The sequence below is a fragment of the Lepidochelys kempii genome, chromosome 11 (assembly GCF_965140265.1).
Source record: "Lepidochelys kempii isolate rLepKem1 chromosome 11, rLepKem1.hap2, whole genome shotgun sequence".
Lineage (NCBI taxonomy): Eukaryota > Metazoa > Chordata > Testudines > Cheloniidae > Lepidochelys > Lepidochelys kempii.
In genome coordinates, this window is record NC_133266.1 from 60408808 (window position 1) to 60429051 (window position 20244).

Here is a 20244-nt window from a genome sequence, read left to right on the forward strand (position 1 = left end):
GAGAACTTAAAGTCACTTCAATCTGGAACTGCTACTCATTGGGAACCACTGCTTGTTATGTCCAGGTTACTGTTTCTATTAATTGATACCTAAAAATGTCATAAATTTCTAAAATGTTGGAAGAAAGAAAATACACAAAATAAATGATAAAATATTCTGGGTGAAAAAAATTAATAAACCCATCATAAAATTTTAGAAAATAGTGCTCTGACTAGAGTAAGAGCTTCTTATAAGTCCCTCTCTAGAGTTTGGTGTCCTACGCAAAATAAGTTAGTTGGCAAGAACATATAGTACATAACTAAAAGAACCACTGCTACTGGTGACCATAGTCTCATCAGAGTAATAAAGGACTGAATGGGCATTGTCTCTGTCTACCGTAGGCTTTTTTTCTTCGTCACTAACAATTCTCATCAAAGCTACAGTGGTTCAGCTCCACTGTCAACTGGGAGAAGTAGCATACCACTGGATTCCAGGTGGTAGCTATTATTTTAAGTCTCCTGTTGTGTAACCCTTCTCAGAACAGGTATATATTTCTCTGTGTTTAACACCGTCAACACCTTGCCTGTGCTAGCACTTCCACTTGCCAGTGTTTGTGGTAAATTTTAAAATTTCTTCCTGTAGACATAGCCAATGGCTGTAAACTATCCTTTTACCCCTACAAGGTGGAGCTGAGGCCTATTGGCCGGGTAGTGCAAGTGTTTGTGCTGTACCTATCTGACACCTGCAGAGAGCACTGCTTTCAATCCAGCGCTACAGAAACATTAAATTCGTTCATACACACACAGAAAGGCCTATAGAGGAACCAATATGAAAATAGAACTTCATCCTCAACATTTTATATAATTTATAGTATAAAATAAATGTTTCTATTAAATAATCCAGATATATTTTAAAGAATCCAGATATATTTGATAGCTTTATTTCAGATTTGTAAATGTTACATCAAAGGGAGAGGGAGTTATTTGGGTATAGAGGTTGACCCAGGCAAAATCTTCAACATATGTGTAACTGAACTGTCTGATTTGAAGAACATAATAGCAACTATTATTTTGTAATCTATTATTAAATATTTATTTACTCCTAAATGAGATATTAAAATTACATCTGTGGAAAGCCATTTTGCAGACAGTACACTTAATTTTTCTCAAAAGGCTAAATTCTATTGCTTAGACTAAAACATTATTTTACTATTTTTATTAGAGAGATTAATAATACATTTAATACTAATAAAATTCAATTTCCAATTTTTTTCTGTTGCTCTTGACATCCTTAGTATCTGTGACTGAAATTTTCCATATTTGGTCTCAGCCCCAAAAGTGAAATTATTTTGAAAGTTTAAGCTAACGGTGTTTTGGCAGTATGGGAGTGTTGAGGGGGAAAAAATGCTTTCCCTCTGCGATCTGGTTTAAACATGGCAGATATTCGAAATTAGGAGCCTGTCATTTTGTATAGTAATTGAAAATCTTAAAAAATCCAAGTTTGATGAAAATAGGTTAAATAAATTTAAAGATATGTTTGAAGTTGGAATGTTGTTCAAATGCATTGGAAGAATTTATCTCTGAAGGGTGATTCACTTAGCTCCAAAAGCCAGATAGGTCAGGCTTTCCTTTTCCATCCACCTCGTGTGGCTTAGCCAGACGAACTTGTGTGCTCCACAGGCTGAATGTTTCTGTTCAAATAATTTACCAGCTAACCTGATGGAACTTGGAAGCTCTGATGATGAAGGAAATAGAGGCTGAAAGGCAAAGCCAAATAGGTCCACTTACAGCAATTTATCAGCTCCACTGATAAAACTGATGGAATGTGTAAAGCGTGTACAATATGCAAGCTACATAACTGTGGAATACTTTTTCTTATTAAAAGAATATTATTTGAGGAAAAAACCCTGGAAAAAATCAGGATACCAAAATTCAAATTTCTTCTACAAAGATGGCCCTGTTTTATGCCATGTATATTTCATGGTGTGTGATGCACTTTAACATACGGAATGAATTAACTCACCGGGCGTTCTATTGGTCATTGCATAAGATAAAAAGTGCTCAGTCCAGGCAAAATTTGGGTCCTGCAGAAAGTGGTAGGTATCACGTCTCTTTGTATGCTTGAATGTTGTGTTCTGGGAAACTGTACTGCTGGAGGTGCCTTCTGTGGAATTAGAGGTACAACTGAAGTTCTAAAAGCCTCTGGCACTTTTTCTGTTCGTCCCACGGTCCTAGCCAAATTACAGTTTGGGTAACTTCATTCTTCCTGCCTAAAAATGCCCCTGGTAAATTAGCAGAATAGATGTTTGCCTTCATTCTGACACGGTTAAGTATTAGTTGTTGCATTTCACTCCAGAGTTAGCAGAATGTCAGAGATGGGTGAAGCAATTCTTGTGTATTCACTGTAAAAAATCCATTAGTGAAAATTTTATAGAGTGCTTTCGTGATCCCTCTGGATGAAAGACATTAATTATATAAATGTATATGGTCACTTTTTGTATAAAACTACATATATGCACAAACAATAGATCAAAATCTGCCAATCTTACTAAAGCAAAACTTTTTGCAGTAAGGGCCTGTCCATGATCCTGTAGAAATCAATTGACATTTTTCTTGGGTGAGAACTGAATAAAGATATGTCAGGTTTTGGCACCTTATGAAATAAGGGCTATATCACAGTCCTATGGAAGTCAATGGGAGGTTTGCCATTGGCCTCAAATGGGATGAGGCTTTGCCTGAATTCATAAGATCTACATTAAAAAATAATAAAAAATAAATGCAGTGACCTATAGGATAAAGTAAAAGTACATCCTGGATGGGAGGCTGAAATAAAGTACTGTGACTTTTCCAGGCTACCCTGTAATGGAAGAAAATGGAGTTGACCATGACGTCAGCATGGAAACATCTAATGACTTACTGGTAGTCAACTGTAATAGTACAGGAGAGTCAGAAACAGATGACCAAGTGTTTCAGGTGAGAGATTAGTTGAGACATCACTGTGTTTGAAGCTGGTTTCTTTCCATCCTCTGTGAAGAGTCTGCAACATAATAATAACCTGTTTACCCTGCACATCAATAAGCAATCTGTTTTTCTCTCATTATTTCACAATGGCTTTACACAACATATACTACTGCCTTTACATTGATTTCTAATACAGATTAATTTGGAATGAGTGAATGTCTGGCATGATTCTCATCAGTTTGCATTCTGATAGCAAAGCTAGAAAATCACATAAAAACACTTTGTCTTTCAATGTGTGTATTTGTATTAACTTTTTTCATTTTAAAAATTATTGAAAGATTTTCCTTCACTGATGGAAATATCCATTGAAATGAGTGGGAAGCTGTAGGTATTCAGCACTTATGAAAATTAGGCTGTATATATTTGTGCACATTTTGATGTAGGAGTCTAATTTTAGGTACTGAGGTGTGAGAATTTTGGCTGTAGTTATCTATTTCTAATCAAAATGTCTTTAATCCAGACAACATGCATATGTGTTTCTTAGTTAATTCTACAATTTGAAATAATTCTTTTGGCAATGTGATCCTGTATCCTGGCATTCATTGCCATTACTCTAATTTATTTGTAGGCCCCAAGCCACAAATCTTTTGTTTACTGAAAGTACAACAATGGGTACTAGATTTTTCATGTATGTGGCCAGTTTCTGACCTGCATATAGAACTTAGAGACATTTTTCCAGTTATTAGAATTTGTCGTTAACAAACTTTCTGTTGTACCAGTGATTAGGTCATAAAGGTTCAGAAAATAATGAATGTGTGATTACTGGAAGAAGTTAAGCAAATTCCACTCTTCTTTTTTAGGTTGTTCAGATGGCATTAAACCACTCCATCATATGGGTTTCTTACAGGAGAGCTGTCTACTTTGGAGTTTTTATACATTTTTTCCCTTCAGTCTAGTATTGTTTCTGAGTGCACCCAGATTGCTAATAGTGCAGAAGCTTCCTAGCTTCAGCTGATAGCTGCTAAACGAAAATGGAATGCGTATAACTAGACCAAGTTTGACAGGTTTGGTGAGATCATAAATATAGATTTTAAGAGACATTTACATAGCCCATTGCTTCTTAGTCTTGCCATATGGAGCTTATGCATTGTATTGCTTTTTTGTACTGCCTCCATGCTTCATATTCTTATATAAAATTTGACAAAGATACTGTGTCAATTTCTATGTTGTGGTTCTATTCACAGCCAAAAATGAAAGTATTGATTTGAGACTCAAGTAGTATATTTACAGCTTTTTAAGAAATTTGAACTAAAAATGATTAGGGAATTTTAAAATTACTTTTGGAGATTATATTAGCTAATTCCGCGCCCCCCCCCCACCCCTCCACCCCCCGCTTTCCTTTTATACCTTTGTCCTCCTACTTGGTTTTAAGTCTTCTGGGTGGATCCAGGGATGTTATTTTGAAATGTAACTAGTTTTGGAAGCAAGTCTTGTGTACAAGGAGTTTTGCTTCACCGTAGCAGAGACAGAAAATAATATTTTCATCACGGAAGCAGGAGCAGAAAATAAAATCACTAGCCAATAGACACTTGAACACTTGGGGGGAAAGTTCCCTATGAGAATGAAACGTAGCAAGTAATCTATAAAATATATTTAAATTATTATTTAAAATAGAAATAACAAGTTGATACTAAGATTAAAGTATATTTCACTGTTTTTCTCTATAAAAGCATCTAACCTGCATGGATTCCAGGGATCCATCATTTGAACAGAATGACTCTCCAGCAGTGTTGCCCATCACAGTGCATGTTTCAGACAATTCATCTGTGTCATCGAATACACCAGTCCAGCTATCCCAGGCTCAACCTCTTTCCACAGAAGAGTTCCATCTGGTAGACCAGAATGGCCAGCCTCTATATGAACTACAGTCACTAGGGGATTCCAGTACACAGATGGTGAGTACATATAAAACCACACATCTGCTGAGCTCACAAAAGAGAAACAATGTTCAGGACAATTGTCCTGAAGTGTTTTAGAGTTTCTGTATAAAAATTTTCCAACTCTGGGAACAAGGTGATCCTTCTCTGAGTGGTTTATTTAGTTCTCAGTTGCCTCTGCTCAGGTCTCCAGATCCTGAGCTAAGCCATTACTGACTTTAATTCATAAAAATCTAATGTGCTTCTATCCTATTCTCAAACTATATAGAAGACCATCTTACAGTGGGAACAGTCCACAATGCTCCCATTCTTCTTTCTCCCCTTTACTGCTTACTCTTTCCTCTTCTTTCTTCTGCTATCATATGAGCCACTTTTGCTGAATGTTGGGAATTATGAACACACTCAGTAGATTATAAACTTTGTAATGATCCCTTACAAGTGACCTTTTGCATGAAGCATATTCCAGTTACATTATGTTCACATTCCAAGCATATTTTTGTTAGGGGGCTATTCCTTCACCCACTTACTTCCCTGGTCCTTCTCGCATGAACAGAGAGCAACAATATCCAAAGTCCAAAGGTGCAAACAATTCGATGTTTATTGGGGTGAATTTCCAGCAAGCATGATTCCAGGTTCCTTCCTTAGTGTCCCCCTTCCCAGCTCTTACACCACAGAGCCTTACACCTGTGTCCTTGTTCCCATTCCTGCCCTTAGCCAAACATGATTCCAGTTTCCCCACCCCCATTCCCTGTTCCCATTTCCCCCACCCACACACCCACCCACTCACTTCCTGATTGACTGCAGGCTATATAGTAAAACTTGAGTTCTGCTTTGCTATACCTTAACCAATCATTTTCCTGAAATTTAAGTAACCAATCCTAACATATTGTAACATGATTATGTAACCAATTATATCCCACCACCTTAATTAGTTTACACCCAGCAAAATTAATTATACAGCGGACAGGAACAATCACAGAACCAGACAGAGGTTATACAGACAAACAATAGCAAAGTGGGAACTATAATGACAAAACGATACAGAAGTGAGGATTTCACATCCGAGCTATTGATAAGTGAGTTCTTGTCAGACAGGATGCTATCAAACTAAGTTTCCTTTTACATTTTCTAGGCACTTCCCTTTCTCTGGAGGCGATAGGCACCATCAGGACAGGATTGTATTCCTAACAGCCCAATAGCACCGTATTTCAATGTGACTAATTTGGAATGTGAGAATGTGACCGGCTGCTTCCCAGCTTATGGCTGCCTCTGCTGCTTAGCCAAAGACCTTAGGTTAAGAACAGGGCCTCAGACTGTCACAGTAAGAGAAGGACCTTACACCGGCAGACAGTGATTTTGATTCTTTCTTTTATACCTCTATAACTAGCCGAGTGATAAGAATACACCTAAATTCTTAAGAGTACAGGCCTGAATATATATATCCTAACAATTTTCATAAAGCATATGGAGTGCAACGTCACACCCTCCTCCCGAACTTACTGCCAGAGACTTGGACACTGTTCATGGCGGAGGCAGTAAATCTAAAATTCCTTTTTTTTTTTTTTCTTTTTTTTTTTTGGACAGGGCATTTGCTACCTGTTCTCTTTTCTTCTCCTCCTGAGCATCTTCCTGTGCTTCAATCTTTTTGTCTTTTAAATCCAGCGCTTGCTGGTGTGCAGCCCTTTGTTTGTCTGTTTCTGCCTTCATGGCAGCCTTTTTCCGGGAAAATTGCAAATCAATTTTCATTTGTCTTCCCTTGAGACGGTCACTCGATGACCTGGGATACTACAGAGAACAACCCTTCTGCCAGAATAGGCACCCCTCCACTCCTGTCTTGCTGAGTTAGATGCTCCGGTCAGCTTCAGCACAGACCCAGAGGTTAGGCCACACCTCACAGCAGTTCACTGAAACTGAGATCCACTCAGCTCAGGGGCTTCTTAGTTAACAGGGACTTTCCAGCACCCAGTGTTCAGCCTTTCTGGGCAATTTACAACCTGTGCAGTTCTAGCTTCTTCTGATCTTCACTCTTACTTATTTTGCTTACTTTTCTGTCCCTATTTCCCTTACCTGAAATAAGCAAACAGAAAATAACAAACCGGTAACCACTTTGTCTGTTCTCCAGCCAGCTTACTTAAAACTCACTTAAAATCACTACCAGTGTCTCAAAGCAATCAGCTGTGCACAGATCCTGCTCAACTACACCACTGTGACGGGTTTGGTCACAGAGACCCCCTTGGGACTCTTACCTGATGTGCTGAAACTACCTCTGAGCCCATTTTCCACTGCCAGCTGGGACTCCAGAACCCTGCCTTGTTGAGCCAGACACGCTAGTCTGCTGCAACACAGACCCAGGTCTGGTCCACGCCCCCAAAGCTGCAGACTTTTTAGTCAAAAACTGCTCAGCAAGTCACCTATCTCCAGCACCCCGACACCCAGCTCCCAATGGGATCCAGACCCCAAATAAATCCGTTTTACTCTGTATAAAGCTTATACAGGGTGAACTCATAAATTGTCCGCCCTCTATAACACTGATAGAGAGATGCACAGCTGCTTGCTCCCCCAGGTATTAGTCACTAACTCTGGGTTCAGTAAGAAGCAAAAGTGATTTTATGAAATATAAAATGTAGGATTTAAGTGGTTCCAAGTAATAACGGACAGAATGAAGTAAGTTACCAAGTTAACTAAAATGGAACACGCAGGTCTAAGCCTAATACGTTAAGGAACTGATTATAGATAAAATCTCACTCTCAGAGATGTTCCAATAAGCTTCTTTCACAGACTAGTCTCCTTTCTAGTCTGGGCCCAGTCTTTTTCCAGGTACAGTCCTTGTTCCAGCTCAGGTGGTAGCTAGGGGATTTCTCATGACTGCAGCCCCCTTTGTTCTGTTCCACCCCCTTATATACCTTTGGCACAAGGCAGGAATCTTTTATCTCTTTGGGTCCCCACCTCTCCTTCTAAATGGAAAAGCACCAGGTTTAAGATGGATTCCAGTAACAGGTGACATGGTCACATGTCCTGTGAGACCCCAAGCCTTCATTCTACCTGGCCTAACTCACAGGAAGGCTTGCAAGTAAACAGAGCCATCTACAGTCAATTGTCCTAGTTAATGGGAGCCATCAAGATTCTAAACCACCATTAACGGCCCACACTTTGCATAATAAAATAGGACTCCGAGTTATATTTCATATTTCTAGTTTCAGATACAAGAATAATAAATTCATGTAAATAGGATGAACACACTCAGTAGATTATAAGCTTTGTAATGATAAGCTTCCTTACAATGTAAGCTTCCTTACAAGAGACCTTTTGCATGAAGCATATTCCAGTTACATTATATTTCACACTTATTACCATATTTTCATAAAATCATATAGAGTGCAACGTCACATATGGCATCAGCGGTAAGTCAGCCAATGATATTCTTCCTCTTCCTTTCTCCCCTGATTAATTTGCATATAACAATGCCTCACAGGTCTTACATTTTCTCTTTTTTTAAAGTTAAAAAAAAAACCATTGATCCAAAGTTTTTTGCTGGCATATACTGTAGATCTACAGAAAATTACAATTAAAAAGACACCTCACTCATCCAAATTGTGTGTGTGTGTGTGTGTTTTTTTAAAAAAGCCAGACACCAACCCAAAAAAAAGTTAGAAATAGAAGATGAATATTTATTAGGTAGGGCTTACCTTTTTCCACAGGCTAAAACTATTTATTACCTCAGAGACTATCTACCATAAAGAAAATAATTTGGTTTGCCAGGTTTCATGAAGAATGTCCTGAAACTTCTCTAATTCCAGCTCGTCCATAATACGTCATGTCAGTATACAGCAGTTTTATAAGACTATAGATTTGAGGAAATTGATATTTTTTTAATTATTATACATGACTATAGCTTTAATTTACAGAAACAGCCATGATTTTCTGTTTCGGATAGTGAATACACTTTTTAAAAATCCTTTTCAATAGAGCTGGTAGCAGCGTTCAAAGTTTCAAACAAGGCTGTTTGGATGTCAGCACAAAATCACAATTGCTTCTCTCTACTTTTAGCTTAATAAATGTTAAGTTTTTAAAAGGTTTTGAGCAGTTAGAAATCATTGACACATATTTTCGAATGTTAAAGTGGACTGTCTTCCATCATAAACCCTCAAATTTCTCATACAGTAAAATCAAATTACTCTTCAAATGTAAAACAATTTCAAAGGTAGTTATTATTCTGGTAGTAACCAAAACATGCTAATGACACTGAAAACCGGTTAACCAGATCATGCTATATAATAAGTATTACAAAGTATTTTTAATTCTTATTTTAATAGATGATTGTTGCCAGCCAGTCAGAACATGGACCGGTGCTACATGTAATTCCTTCGACCCAGCCAGGAATGGCACAAGTGATTATTCCTCAAGGACAACTTCTGGATGTCACCAGCACGCAGGGTGAGTTTTACCTGTGGGACTTGAGGATTGTCTGTTCTTGTGGCCAAAAACATATCAAATGATCCATCTTTATGAATTCTTTATTTCCCCTTTCCTTCAATTAATATTGTAGATATAATAATAAATATTTGCATTTACAGCACTTTTCATCTGAATATCACCATGCACTTTACAAACATTTAAGTTGGGACAAGATCCTTGTGAAATAAGTATTACATCATATGCCCATTTGAGATGTAGTATGGGTAAATTCTGCCCTGATTTACATCCCATGCCATCTCATTAATTTCGGTGGGGATTCGCAGAATATTTACCAAGAGAGAATAAGTGATTGCTCGGGTTTCTACAGTCAGTCAGTGGTAGAGCCAAAATAGATTCCATGTCTCTTTCACTTTCCTCAGGTACATTGTATGTCACCAAGTTTCCGTATTCCTGGCTATCTATGCAGTTAGGGGCTTCTGCTCCTTCTCTGAAGGAACAAGTATCTGTGGTCCACATATAAGGTTCGCTTCAAGGTCCATTTTAGTAAATGGAAAGTCTCCTTTAACTTCAGAGGGCTTTGGGTCAGTCCCATAATTCTAAAAAAATCTGTGAAAAATCAGTGAGGAACCCCAGACTTGGTAACAATAAAATACCTGGAGGCACCCTCAGCATCATTCCCACAAGAATAAGCAGATGAAGTTGCCAATAGTGAAATAGCTTTGGGGGCACAATGACTTTTTTTAGTCAAGGTTTTGGAATATTATTTCCTGTGCGTTTTTTCTTCTCTTGGCAGTACTATTTGAAGGAGTTGTCTGCTGCCAATGAGTCTGTCTCGATAGCCCTGGATATGAAATTATCTGCATTTTACTAGTTTTAGTAATTTTATAATTAATAATATGGGGCTTTTCATCAGTAGATCTCAAAGCATTTCACAGAAACCATGGCAAGGAGGGAGGTCAGTGCTATTATCCCCATTTCGCAGAGGAGGAATGCAGAGCACTGAGAGGCCAAATGACTTGCCCAGTATCTCACAGAGAATCTGTGGTGGAGCAGGAAATTGAACGCACATCTCCAAGTTCCATGCTGATACCCGAACCACTGTTTCAGCCTTCCTCTGTGCATGCAAATACTCGGAGAGCCTCCCATCCTAACTTTAACACTGTACATCAACAAATTTATATGAATTTTTTGTTGAATAGGTAGCAGTCTATGAGAACAGTACATTTCAATTACAGTACATAGAATTGATTTTGACTTTTTTTAAAATAGCTGTACATTTGAAAAGTGACTTTCACTGGAGTCTCAACTTTCAAGAAACTTTCCTATGGCAGATCTTTTTAAAAAAATTTTCACTAGCCTACCCCTCAACCATTATTTTAAAAACAAAGAAACCTTCAGAAGCTGGATTCCTTCCTGCTGTTAATAAAATCCTGAGTATCTTGGGGCTTGGTGGTGTGTTCTTTATTTTGTTTGTTTTTTGCAACATAGTCTGCTAGGACAGAGAAAAGCAGTACATAATTACATTTTGGGAGTTTTCAAAAATGCAGTATTTTCTTTTAATTTTAAAAGGATTTTATGATGTTTCCAAATTGAGACTTTTGGGATGTTACACTTAAAAATGTGTAACATCTACTTTAATTCTTTCTAATGGGAAAAAAGTATTAATGTTTGTGCTGAGTCAGACAAATCTGACTGCTTGGTCTGTAAGCAGGTACTGCCAGTTTGAAGTTGTTCCATTGTTTAAATTTATAAAAGTAAGGTAACACATTTCAAAGCAGTAAATGATGCCAAAAGTGATGTTTATACATTATGGGCCTGATCCAAAGACCAGTGAAGACAATGGAAATTTAAAAAAAAATCTACTCTGAAGCCATATACGCTGAGTACTTAGGGTACTCTGAAGAAAAAATAGTGTTTTGCCATTGATTTCATGGAGCCAGGAGGATTTCACCCTTGATATATCAAGAATACATTTTAAGCACACACTAAGGTGCAACGAAACACACCATTGCATGTACAAATAAGCTTGCTGTTTTCTTAAGAACAATTTAGGCACCTAATGGAATTTCAAAAATTTGATTGTTTGCTTGTAAGTTTAGCTGAACACAAGGCTTTGTCTGTTTGTCCCAAAATTCAGAGACAAGTTCTGCTGCTCAGAATTTCATTAAGAGATACTCATTAACAAACATTCACAGGCCTTTCTATGTGAATGATTTCTGTACCACATAACTTCTACCAACAGTTTTTCTTCATTCTCAGACAAACACTGATTTAATTACATTCACGTTTTTTCTTCACATTTTCCTTTAACTGCAGACAAGTTGGAAGTGTCTCAATCTAGGAATATTTGCTGTGTGTGCAAACTGCTGTTAGTAGATCAAATGTAGATGAAACGTTTATCCTATTTACTGAATAACCATTACATTTTTCAGTAAAGAAAGATGGACTTGGATTATACTTCAAGAATTTGATTCTCACTATTGATACTGAGTCTCTCTGTGGTCTTGGACTATTACCTTTTCTGTTTCAATTTCCCTAGCTGTATAACATGGGTAGTAATAAAAACTTACTTCACTAGGAATGTAAGAATTAATTTGTGGTAATATGTTATTTTGAAGATTAAAAGAACTATATAGGTCATAAGTATGATCTTGGGCATGGTTTGGGGGGCCGAGGGGCTTGGTCCCCATCAAACTGCAAGCCTCAGGCAGGTGCAAAATTTGCCCCTCCCCCATGTGCAGCCTCGTTGGCCTGGCTGGAGCTGCCCCCCAAAATATAGAAGTCAAACTAGGCCTATGGGTATGATCAGTTTCACATGCAAATACATCAGTTAGGATTAGAGAGACAAGGTGCGTGAGGTAATGTCTTTTATTGGACCAACTTCTTTCGGTGAAAGAGACACCAACAGAAGTTGGTCCAATAAAAGATATTACCTCACGCATCTTGTCTTTCTAATATCTTGGGACTCACACAGCTACAACTGCAATGCATACATCAATTAGGGTTAGTCATTTACTGTATGTTGAAGATGTTCTTGTATGATTAGATGGAATAATCTGAGGCATGGGCCTACCCATTTGTTTGCTTCTGATTAGGTGTGAAACAGATTTTAGTGTCTTAAACCTCCCTTGTTGAAAACATTAAAGCAAATAGATGTGTAATTTGCAGCCGACAGGGTTAGACTTGCAACTATGATATAGATTTTTGAAAATGTAGGACAGATTAATTTACAAGTTATTGTAATTATTTGTTGAATCACGTAGGGATTTATCTGCTATAGTGGAGTTACAAAGACGAAACAGTATAACATCAATGATATATTTGCATGCATATTCCTACATTTTATAAATCATCACTATTCGATCATAATTATTTAATTTTTCTATAATCTCCCATCCACTGCATTCCTTTATTTCATGTGCAAAAATGCTTACTTTTCCAACAGATCACAATAAATCATAACTTGTCATTTCCCCGTTCTTTGTGCAGTTATTAAACAGGAGGGTGGTGTGGTTTTTTTCCCCCCAAAGGTGTTTCAGAAGAGAAACGCAGTGACGGGAACTTGCAGACAGTAGCAGTGGCTGCTATTGCAGACAGTACAAGTAGTTACATACTTCATCCCCAAGCATCTCTCACAGTGTCCAAAAAGACAACAAGCAGGTAGGTGAGAAGGTAAAGAGCCGTCAAATATCACTTAGCACCACAGACACATACAATTAGTCATATCATCAATTTCAGTTCATTTTTGTAATTGTTATTACAAAATTGTTATGGAAGTCTCCACAAGTGATTACAGTCTGTAAATACTATTGAACGACATATTGTAGGCTGCAGTATATTATGCAGGGAACAGCTGTAGATGTGCCACAGCCAGGGGAAGAGGGGTAAAATATCTAAATTCCAGAGAGTGTGGGATGTATTCTGATTTCATCTTGGTGTACATTTAGAATAATTCCATTTAAATAATTGAAGTTACTCCAGATTAATACTGGTGTAAATGAGATCTGAAAGTGACTCAGTGAGCATAGGGAAATTGTGAAGCTGAGTAGAGTTTCTTGTATTTGCACTGTGGGAGGAGGGCTGTTTATTAGGAATTATAGGCCAAAGAGAAGAGCTGAATCTTAAAATGGAATTTGAAAGACTTCAGAGTCAGTTAGCCACAGAGAGGCTGTTGGTGTCAATGCCTATTCAGTTGATTGCCTATTTGATAATTTGATTGCCAATTTCAGTTGATTGCCTATTCAGTTGATAGCCAATTGCCTATTTCAGTTGATGTTCAGGGGGAAAACTCCTTGGGCTTCTTCTGAGAACTCTGTGTAGAAATCTTTGCTAACAGAGTTTTCCTATAGGTGACCTTTGAAAAGTATATTAATGCAGCACAATTTTTCTTAAAATTAGAAATAAGCTACTTTCTCACTTATTTTGTTTTATATCCTTTTGGTTCCAATATGGCAGTACACTATGTCTCTTGTGCTTTCAGTTGAGAATAAATTAGGATTCCTTTTCATATAATTAATTTTGATTTTAAAAAGAGAAAATCTTCACAAATTCTAATTTTGACTTTTTCTTTCGTGTGTGCCCTCTTTGGTGAGCCTGCCTTCTTGCGTTAGGATTTGGTGGAAAAGAAAACGTTAGGTCATTATTATACCCTTGGCACTGCAGCATAATGTTGTTTTGCAAACTGACTGTATTGAAGATGTCTCTAAAATGTAGTAAAAATGTTTTGTGAATAGATATTTGAATGTAAGTTTTTTGGAGATGTTGTGAAGGAAAATAAATGTCCTGAAAGCCAAACATATATGTAGCTGGATTTTAGGGCTCTTTGTGTTGGCAGTAGGTGATTTACTGGGGTCTTGGAATTCTTGGAATGGTAGACAGATCCTGATGGATTTAGGGAGTTAGATACAAAATGTGACCCTTTGGGTGGGGATCCCATGATGCTCACATGAAGCACTTTTTGGTAGCTGTTTTCAATAATTTAAGAATTGTTATATTTGAAAACAAGTAACATTTAACATGTATTTCATGTCAGTGTCGGCTCCAGAATTCTACCATTGACTTCCTTGTATACTGGAATCTTTAACAAACTCCACCAGTCTCTTTTAAGAGTGTTCTAGCTGTGATTTTTATCAGGAAGCTATATGGCTTATATTTTAAGTATGTGCTTAAGAGCTTTGGGAACGAACAAGGTGGGTTATGTAATATCTTGTATTGAACCAGCTTCTGTTGCTGAAAGAGACAAGCTTTGGAGCTATACAGAACTCTTCCTCTCGTCTCTTCTTAAGTGCTTTGCTGAATTAGGTGACCCAACGAAATAGGAGAATACAGAAGCCAGAGAGTGCCGTTTTAAAATATGGCATTGTGTGAAGTTTTACAGTAATTGTGTGTCATGTTGAGAATGAATTTTTTCATAAGTTTCTCAAGATAATTGTCAGTTACAGATGTTACCATATCTACAGTGTGGCAATAAAAGTTATCTGCAGTCATAATACAAGGATATTGACAAAGGGAATCCTATATTGCCTTTTACTTTGGATTTGATGTCACTCTCTTGATCATCTGTCTATATGTTTGTTGCATTATTTTTCAGGATAGTGGAAGATCTTTTTCCTGTCCCTCTCCAGCCACTGCCCCCAAACACTCCTACGTGGGCCCGTCGTCTCAGGAACTGCGAGGTGGGCTGCAAACAATCCTAATTATACTCAGTTCATCTAGATTAAGAAACTCACAGAATAAAAATTTTAGTTATGTAGATTATTTGCATTTAAATTGCACAGTGCGATTAAAAAAAAAAAGTCTACCACTTTTAAAAAGTGGAAGTGCTTTATAGCCATTCTTGGGTGTTGTGCAAACCTCAGTGGTTTGTACTAAGACAATGCTTCATTTGATTGCATTTAACAATCCATTGATTGGGAAATTTCTCTTTTGGGGCCCAAGCCTGCAACTGTGCCGGTAACTTTACTTTCATGAGTAGTCTTATAGGAGTTCAATTCAGTGGGATTACTATTGAGAGTAAAGGTCCATGCATAGTTGCAGGATCAGACTCTTAGTCTATGAGAGTAAAGGTACCATAATGTCAACATTCCAGAAGGGCATTTATATTTTAATAAAATCACACAACTTCTGTCCTAGATACCACAATATGTACTTGTTTCTCTCATTCATCAAAGGACTTTTCTTATATTATCAATTATTTTTCTTCCTTGAAGTGAATATTTTTCCTTTAGCTTTCCCATATACAGCTAATTTTGTTATAGGAAAATTCTTTAGCTTCATAAACCAGACTGGTCCCCTTCCTACCCTTAGTTATTTAAAAAAAATCCATAAAATTATTTTATTTCCATTTATGTAGTGCAAGCATTGCACCATGATAAATGCCAGAGAATTTACATAGTTGGTGTAAATTAAACTTTCCACTTAGCATGCCATTTGACCTAAACCAGGAATCTGCAAATCTGAGAACTGCATTTTCTTAAGTTGTCAAATATCTGATTGCAGAAATGTCACCTTGTGGCTAAATGTGATGCTGCTGACACGTGTAGTCATCAGTTGATTTTAAATTCCTAAGCAATTTAAAATTCCTCTCTATGCACACCTGCAAATCTGTAAACTAATTAAAAAACACAGATAAGACCTTATTTATCACATGCAAGTGTTAATATAGTATTAAGCATATTGATATTCACACCCAAAAATCAGGAAATCGGTAACATTAACTTTACCATACTGAACATTAATTTTTATTATTAATTTGACTGTTAAAAATATATGCAGTATGTACAACATGGGTGAGTTAATCTTGGTATGAGATCCTTAACTTTGAAATATCCTAACATTTGGGGATAGGACTATTGGTCATACTTCATATTAAGGTTTCATTTATACATAGTTTATAACAGGTTAATAAATAAGTAATTATTTTAAATAAATGCTTAATCAGTTGTTAGAGTCCAACAGGTCAATACGTTGCAGATAATCATCTCTAATCCCTTCTATTGTGATTATAGACATCTATAACACATGCTGCTCATAACTGTAACATTTGCATAACATCTGTTAATCATTTACTAAAGTATTTTATTTTATATAAAACTTTATTTGAAGATCAATGGGGGTTAGGTCCTTGACTCCCTTCGTCCCCTTTAAAATTTCCACCTACTGTGTTTAAATTCATAACCTTAAGATCAGTATTCATATAGCATTTAATGTCCTAATATTGTAAGAAAAAGAAAAAAATACTGCTTCTGTTTAAAGTGGCAGTTCTACTCTTAATAGTGAGAATGTAAGATCTGCACTCTGCTGCTCCACAGAACTATTCAGAGACACTTTGTTCCCTTTAGTAACAAAAAAAAGTTTTATTGTTTTGCTGCTTTTTATTCTTGTTAGCACTGCAGAGCCAACACAGCTAAGCAGGAATGAGCTGAATTCCATTCCTTCTTATGTATCATCAGCAGAATTGTTTTACTAAGTTCCAGTCAGTTATACTATGCAAGCCCATTGAAGGCAAATGGGTTGTATAGTTGTCATTGAGGGCATAATCTGGAGGCAGTGGGGTTTTCAGATGTAACCTAGCCGAGCTTGTCCTGGGGAACCTTTTATTGCTGGTGATATGTTAGAAGGAAAGAACTCAAGCGAAGTTTGCCGGACTAGCAGTTAGAGAAACCCCTTCTTTACTTCTCAGCTGAGCTGAGCACACTTGAGACAATAAACATACTACCCCAGAATTCCACTTTTTCAGTCACTTTTCAGGACAAACTGAATGTTAACAATATTAGTGCCTGCATGGGTGCCCTTGGAGAAAAGAGCACAGGGGGGCTTTACCTGTTATGCTTGTGCTGGAGCTGGCTGCAGTACATAATTGTTGTTCCCTTGAGCACTAGGCTCAGGACTGCTGTCTATCTGGCAACAAGCACAGAGCAGCAAAAGCTGCACCTTTCCAAAGTCAGCATTAAGGGCTGTTGCTGACCATGCTCCTCCTGTGCCTAGCTGAGCCATTCTCCCTACATCTGTTCTGTTCCGTCAACTTATCACACATCACTTATGCAAAACTACAAGCTTTGTCTATGTATTTAAATGGCCCAGGTAAGCTGTGGAGTTTACTTCATTGATGTGAATTGGAGCAGACATTTTGATGTATCTTATTTTTTTTAAGTGAAGGATTATAATTTACAGTAAAGGATTTTTGATCACATTCTGAAGATTTTTGATGGGCTGAATTAACGAAGTGCCTTTTCAGCTGTGTGGCAGGTTGTTGAACACCTCACAGCATTCCTAGAAGCCAGATTTATTGGACAGTTGTGCAAACTTTTGTTAACTCACTTGGGGACCATGACTGGAGCTGTTAGGTTCACACTTCCTGTGGTTCCATTATTTCCTCTCGGAAAAATCCCAGGGATTGATATAAGACAACTGATAATACATCTGAAGGCCCCTTTTTGAGGAAAATACTCTGTTCTGTGTGTAAGTAAAGCGGTGATGGGAGATTGACTTTATTAGGTCTACAGGGTCACCAACTTACAACATACAACTGTAGGCCTATCTTACCTCACTAGGATGCCGTGGTTCCCTAATTGTCCTTGTACCTGGCAAACGTAAGGCCTTGAATGAGAGTAAGATGGGGTGCTGGTTATGGAAGCCTCTGGAAGGACTGGTGGTGATGTATTTGCTCCCATTATTGAAGGCATGTTCCTGCCTATTGTAAAGGAGGTGTGTAATCTGATGCTCTTCTGGATAACTTCATTGCACCTGGCTTCCCAGGTAGCATAGTTGGCTAGGCAATTTCAAACTTTTACTGTAAAGTTACTGTATTTATCACTAGACATCCTTCCACTAACTAGCCCCATAGCTTTTTAACCGTCAGATTGGATTGCTGCCATGTGCTGTAGGTGAGGCTACTCTTGAAGGTGCAGAAGCTTCAGCTGTTGCAGAATACAGCTATTCACTTACATAGCAGACCTGGCTGCAGGGAGTATATGTTGCAGCAATTCTCTGCAGTCTGGTGGACTTCCGGTTCACTTCTACATGCAATTCAAGATGTTTAGTTTGATCAGCAGAACATTATATGGTCTGGGTCCAGGCTACCTGAGACTTCCTCTTTCTGTGTATAACATTGTGATGGTTTGAGCTCAACCTTGGGTGTCTGAGCTGAGAAATCCCTAAGATTTGAATGTGGAGGAGGGCTGGAGGTAAGGAATCTCAATGGAGGTCCTCTTTCTCTAGAAGTTGTTTTCCTCACTGGTCTCTCAGAGCCCAAATCTGTTGACCAGCTTGGTGCAGGGGATTGGGTTTGTTTTTTTTTTCAAGCATTTGCCTGATGATAGTGGTTGTGGGGCATGTGTTTAATTGTATCAGCTTGTTCTGTATTTTATATTCTAGTGTAAACTAGAATGTTGACTGACTGAAACATACAAGACTAAATACAAGGTAATATTACCAGTTTCAGAGCTAAGCAAAATAAACATACAAATGAAAGGCATTCCTTGCCACCATCAGGCATATCAGCTCAGAGCAAGTTTTCATGACCTTCTGGTAAAAATGCATTAGCACCTTTACTGTTGTGATGGACGCATACCATTGTGGGAACATAAGTACAAAATTAACTTGTGTTGATACGCCTAATCTACATTATAAGATTAAGAATAAATATAAGAAGGGATGTATAGCAGATATCAGCCATTTTTTTAATATTTAAATTCTGTGTGAAACTTTTTCTTAACGTAGCCTGATCAAATAATAAATAAAGGCTAAAATAACACTTTAAAAAAATGGAACCTTCCCCCCCAAGACATAAAGCAATTAAATGGGGGACAAAGAGGAAATTACAGCAAGTACAGGCCTGCCACTTGTTAAATGATGATGATCTCAAAATCACAATCCATTGTGTAATTCTTCATCATTTTTTCTGGATCAGGTGTTTAGTGGAAGAAAGAATCCAAAATATAAATGTGTTTTTTAATATGTAACCATTGTTTTCATTTCAGAGAATAGAGAGAATGTATTTTCTCTGATGTATTTTATTCAAGAATGTTTTCTCCAGAGAGAACTGAATGTTGTCTCTTTGGTTTAATGTTCTCAAACCTGTGCTCTGAGTTAACAACCTGTGCAGAGCAGATTTTATTTATTTATTTATTTTTGAATTTCTGGCAGATGCCAAAATCCCTTCTGTCCTTGCAGCTAGAAATAGCAATGAGCATTTTGCCTCTGCATCCTCTAACTTGTGCCTGGAGCTCCTCCAATAGCTAAAGACCCAGTACGTTTTCTGTACACACCAGCGTAGAGTAACTCCCTTAAAGTTAATGTTAGTGTTGGAGAGAGAGAGAATTTTACCTAGTGTTTCTGTCTGGGTCTTCAACCTCCTCAAGAACTCTCAGAACATGTATTTTTAAAAACCTGGCTTTCCAAGGCTTTTGCTTTTATGCTCTTGAGAGTCAGTGATTTATCCATCTTCAGATCCAATTCAGTTGCTTTGCTTCCCGGCTTCTCTGCTGTCATTGTTGATTCAGTCCATCCTATTCTTCACTCTATCAACTCTGCATATTTTTAAATTTTGTGTTTTTAATTCTAAAGATAATCAAAATTTGTAATAAAGACTGTTCTCACTCTGCAAGCATGTGCACTCACGCCGAATCTTAGCGATATATAAGTTGGGCCAAATTCAGTTATATTGTAAGTATGTGCAACTCCACTGAAGACCATGAAGTTGCATCTTCTGTTGCCGGGGTTGAATTTGGCTCAAAAAAATGGAACCATTGGCTTGCAAAGGAGCCAAGTTGTTATTGTTTGAGAGGCCGGAAAAACATCAGGGGAATGAAGACATCAAGTGAAACACTACTGTGTTTTGGTTTTTCTTAAGGTCTCTTGCTGCTGCTTATTATTCTGTCTCTGTCTCCCTTATCAGTCACAAAATGTACTTCCATCAGTGGGTTTACTATGTACATTGGGCCCTTTTCAGC

General features: G+C 37.5%; 1 protein-coding gene and 1 long non-coding RNA gene across 8 annotated transcripts in view; one reads left to right on the forward strand and one right to left on the reverse strand.

Annotated features, from left to right (window-relative positions):
• The window catches only part of CARF (calcium responsive transcription factor), a 70115-nt gene that overhangs the window by 3083 nt on the left and 46788 nt on the right, over positions 1 to 20244 (forward strand). For all 7 annotated transcript variants that reach the window (XM_073306466.1, XM_073306467.1, XM_073306471.1 and 4 more), the window contains exons 2-6: positions 2830 to 2951; positions 4670 to 4894; positions 9190 to 9310; positions 12823 to 12952; positions 14883 to 14967. In XM_073306466.1, the coding sequence (XP_073162567.1) occupies positions 2841 to 2951; positions 4670 to 4894; positions 9190 to 9310; positions 12823 to 12952; positions 14883 to 14967 (672 nt within the window). In that variant the 5' untranslated portion in view covers positions 2830 to 2840. The remainder of the gene's footprint in view (positions 1 to 2829; positions 2952 to 4669; positions 4895 to 9189; positions 9311 to 12822; positions 12953 to 14882; positions 14968 to 20244) is intronic.
• LOC140895823 (uncharacterized) lies at positions 1135 to 5293 on the reverse strand. The gene is made up of 3 exons (XR_012154358.1): positions 4678 to 5293; positions 2896 to 3015; positions 1135 to 2380 (listed from the first exon to the last, which is right to left on the reverse strand). It is a non-coding gene; the product is annotated as an uncharacterized lncRNA (long non-coding RNA).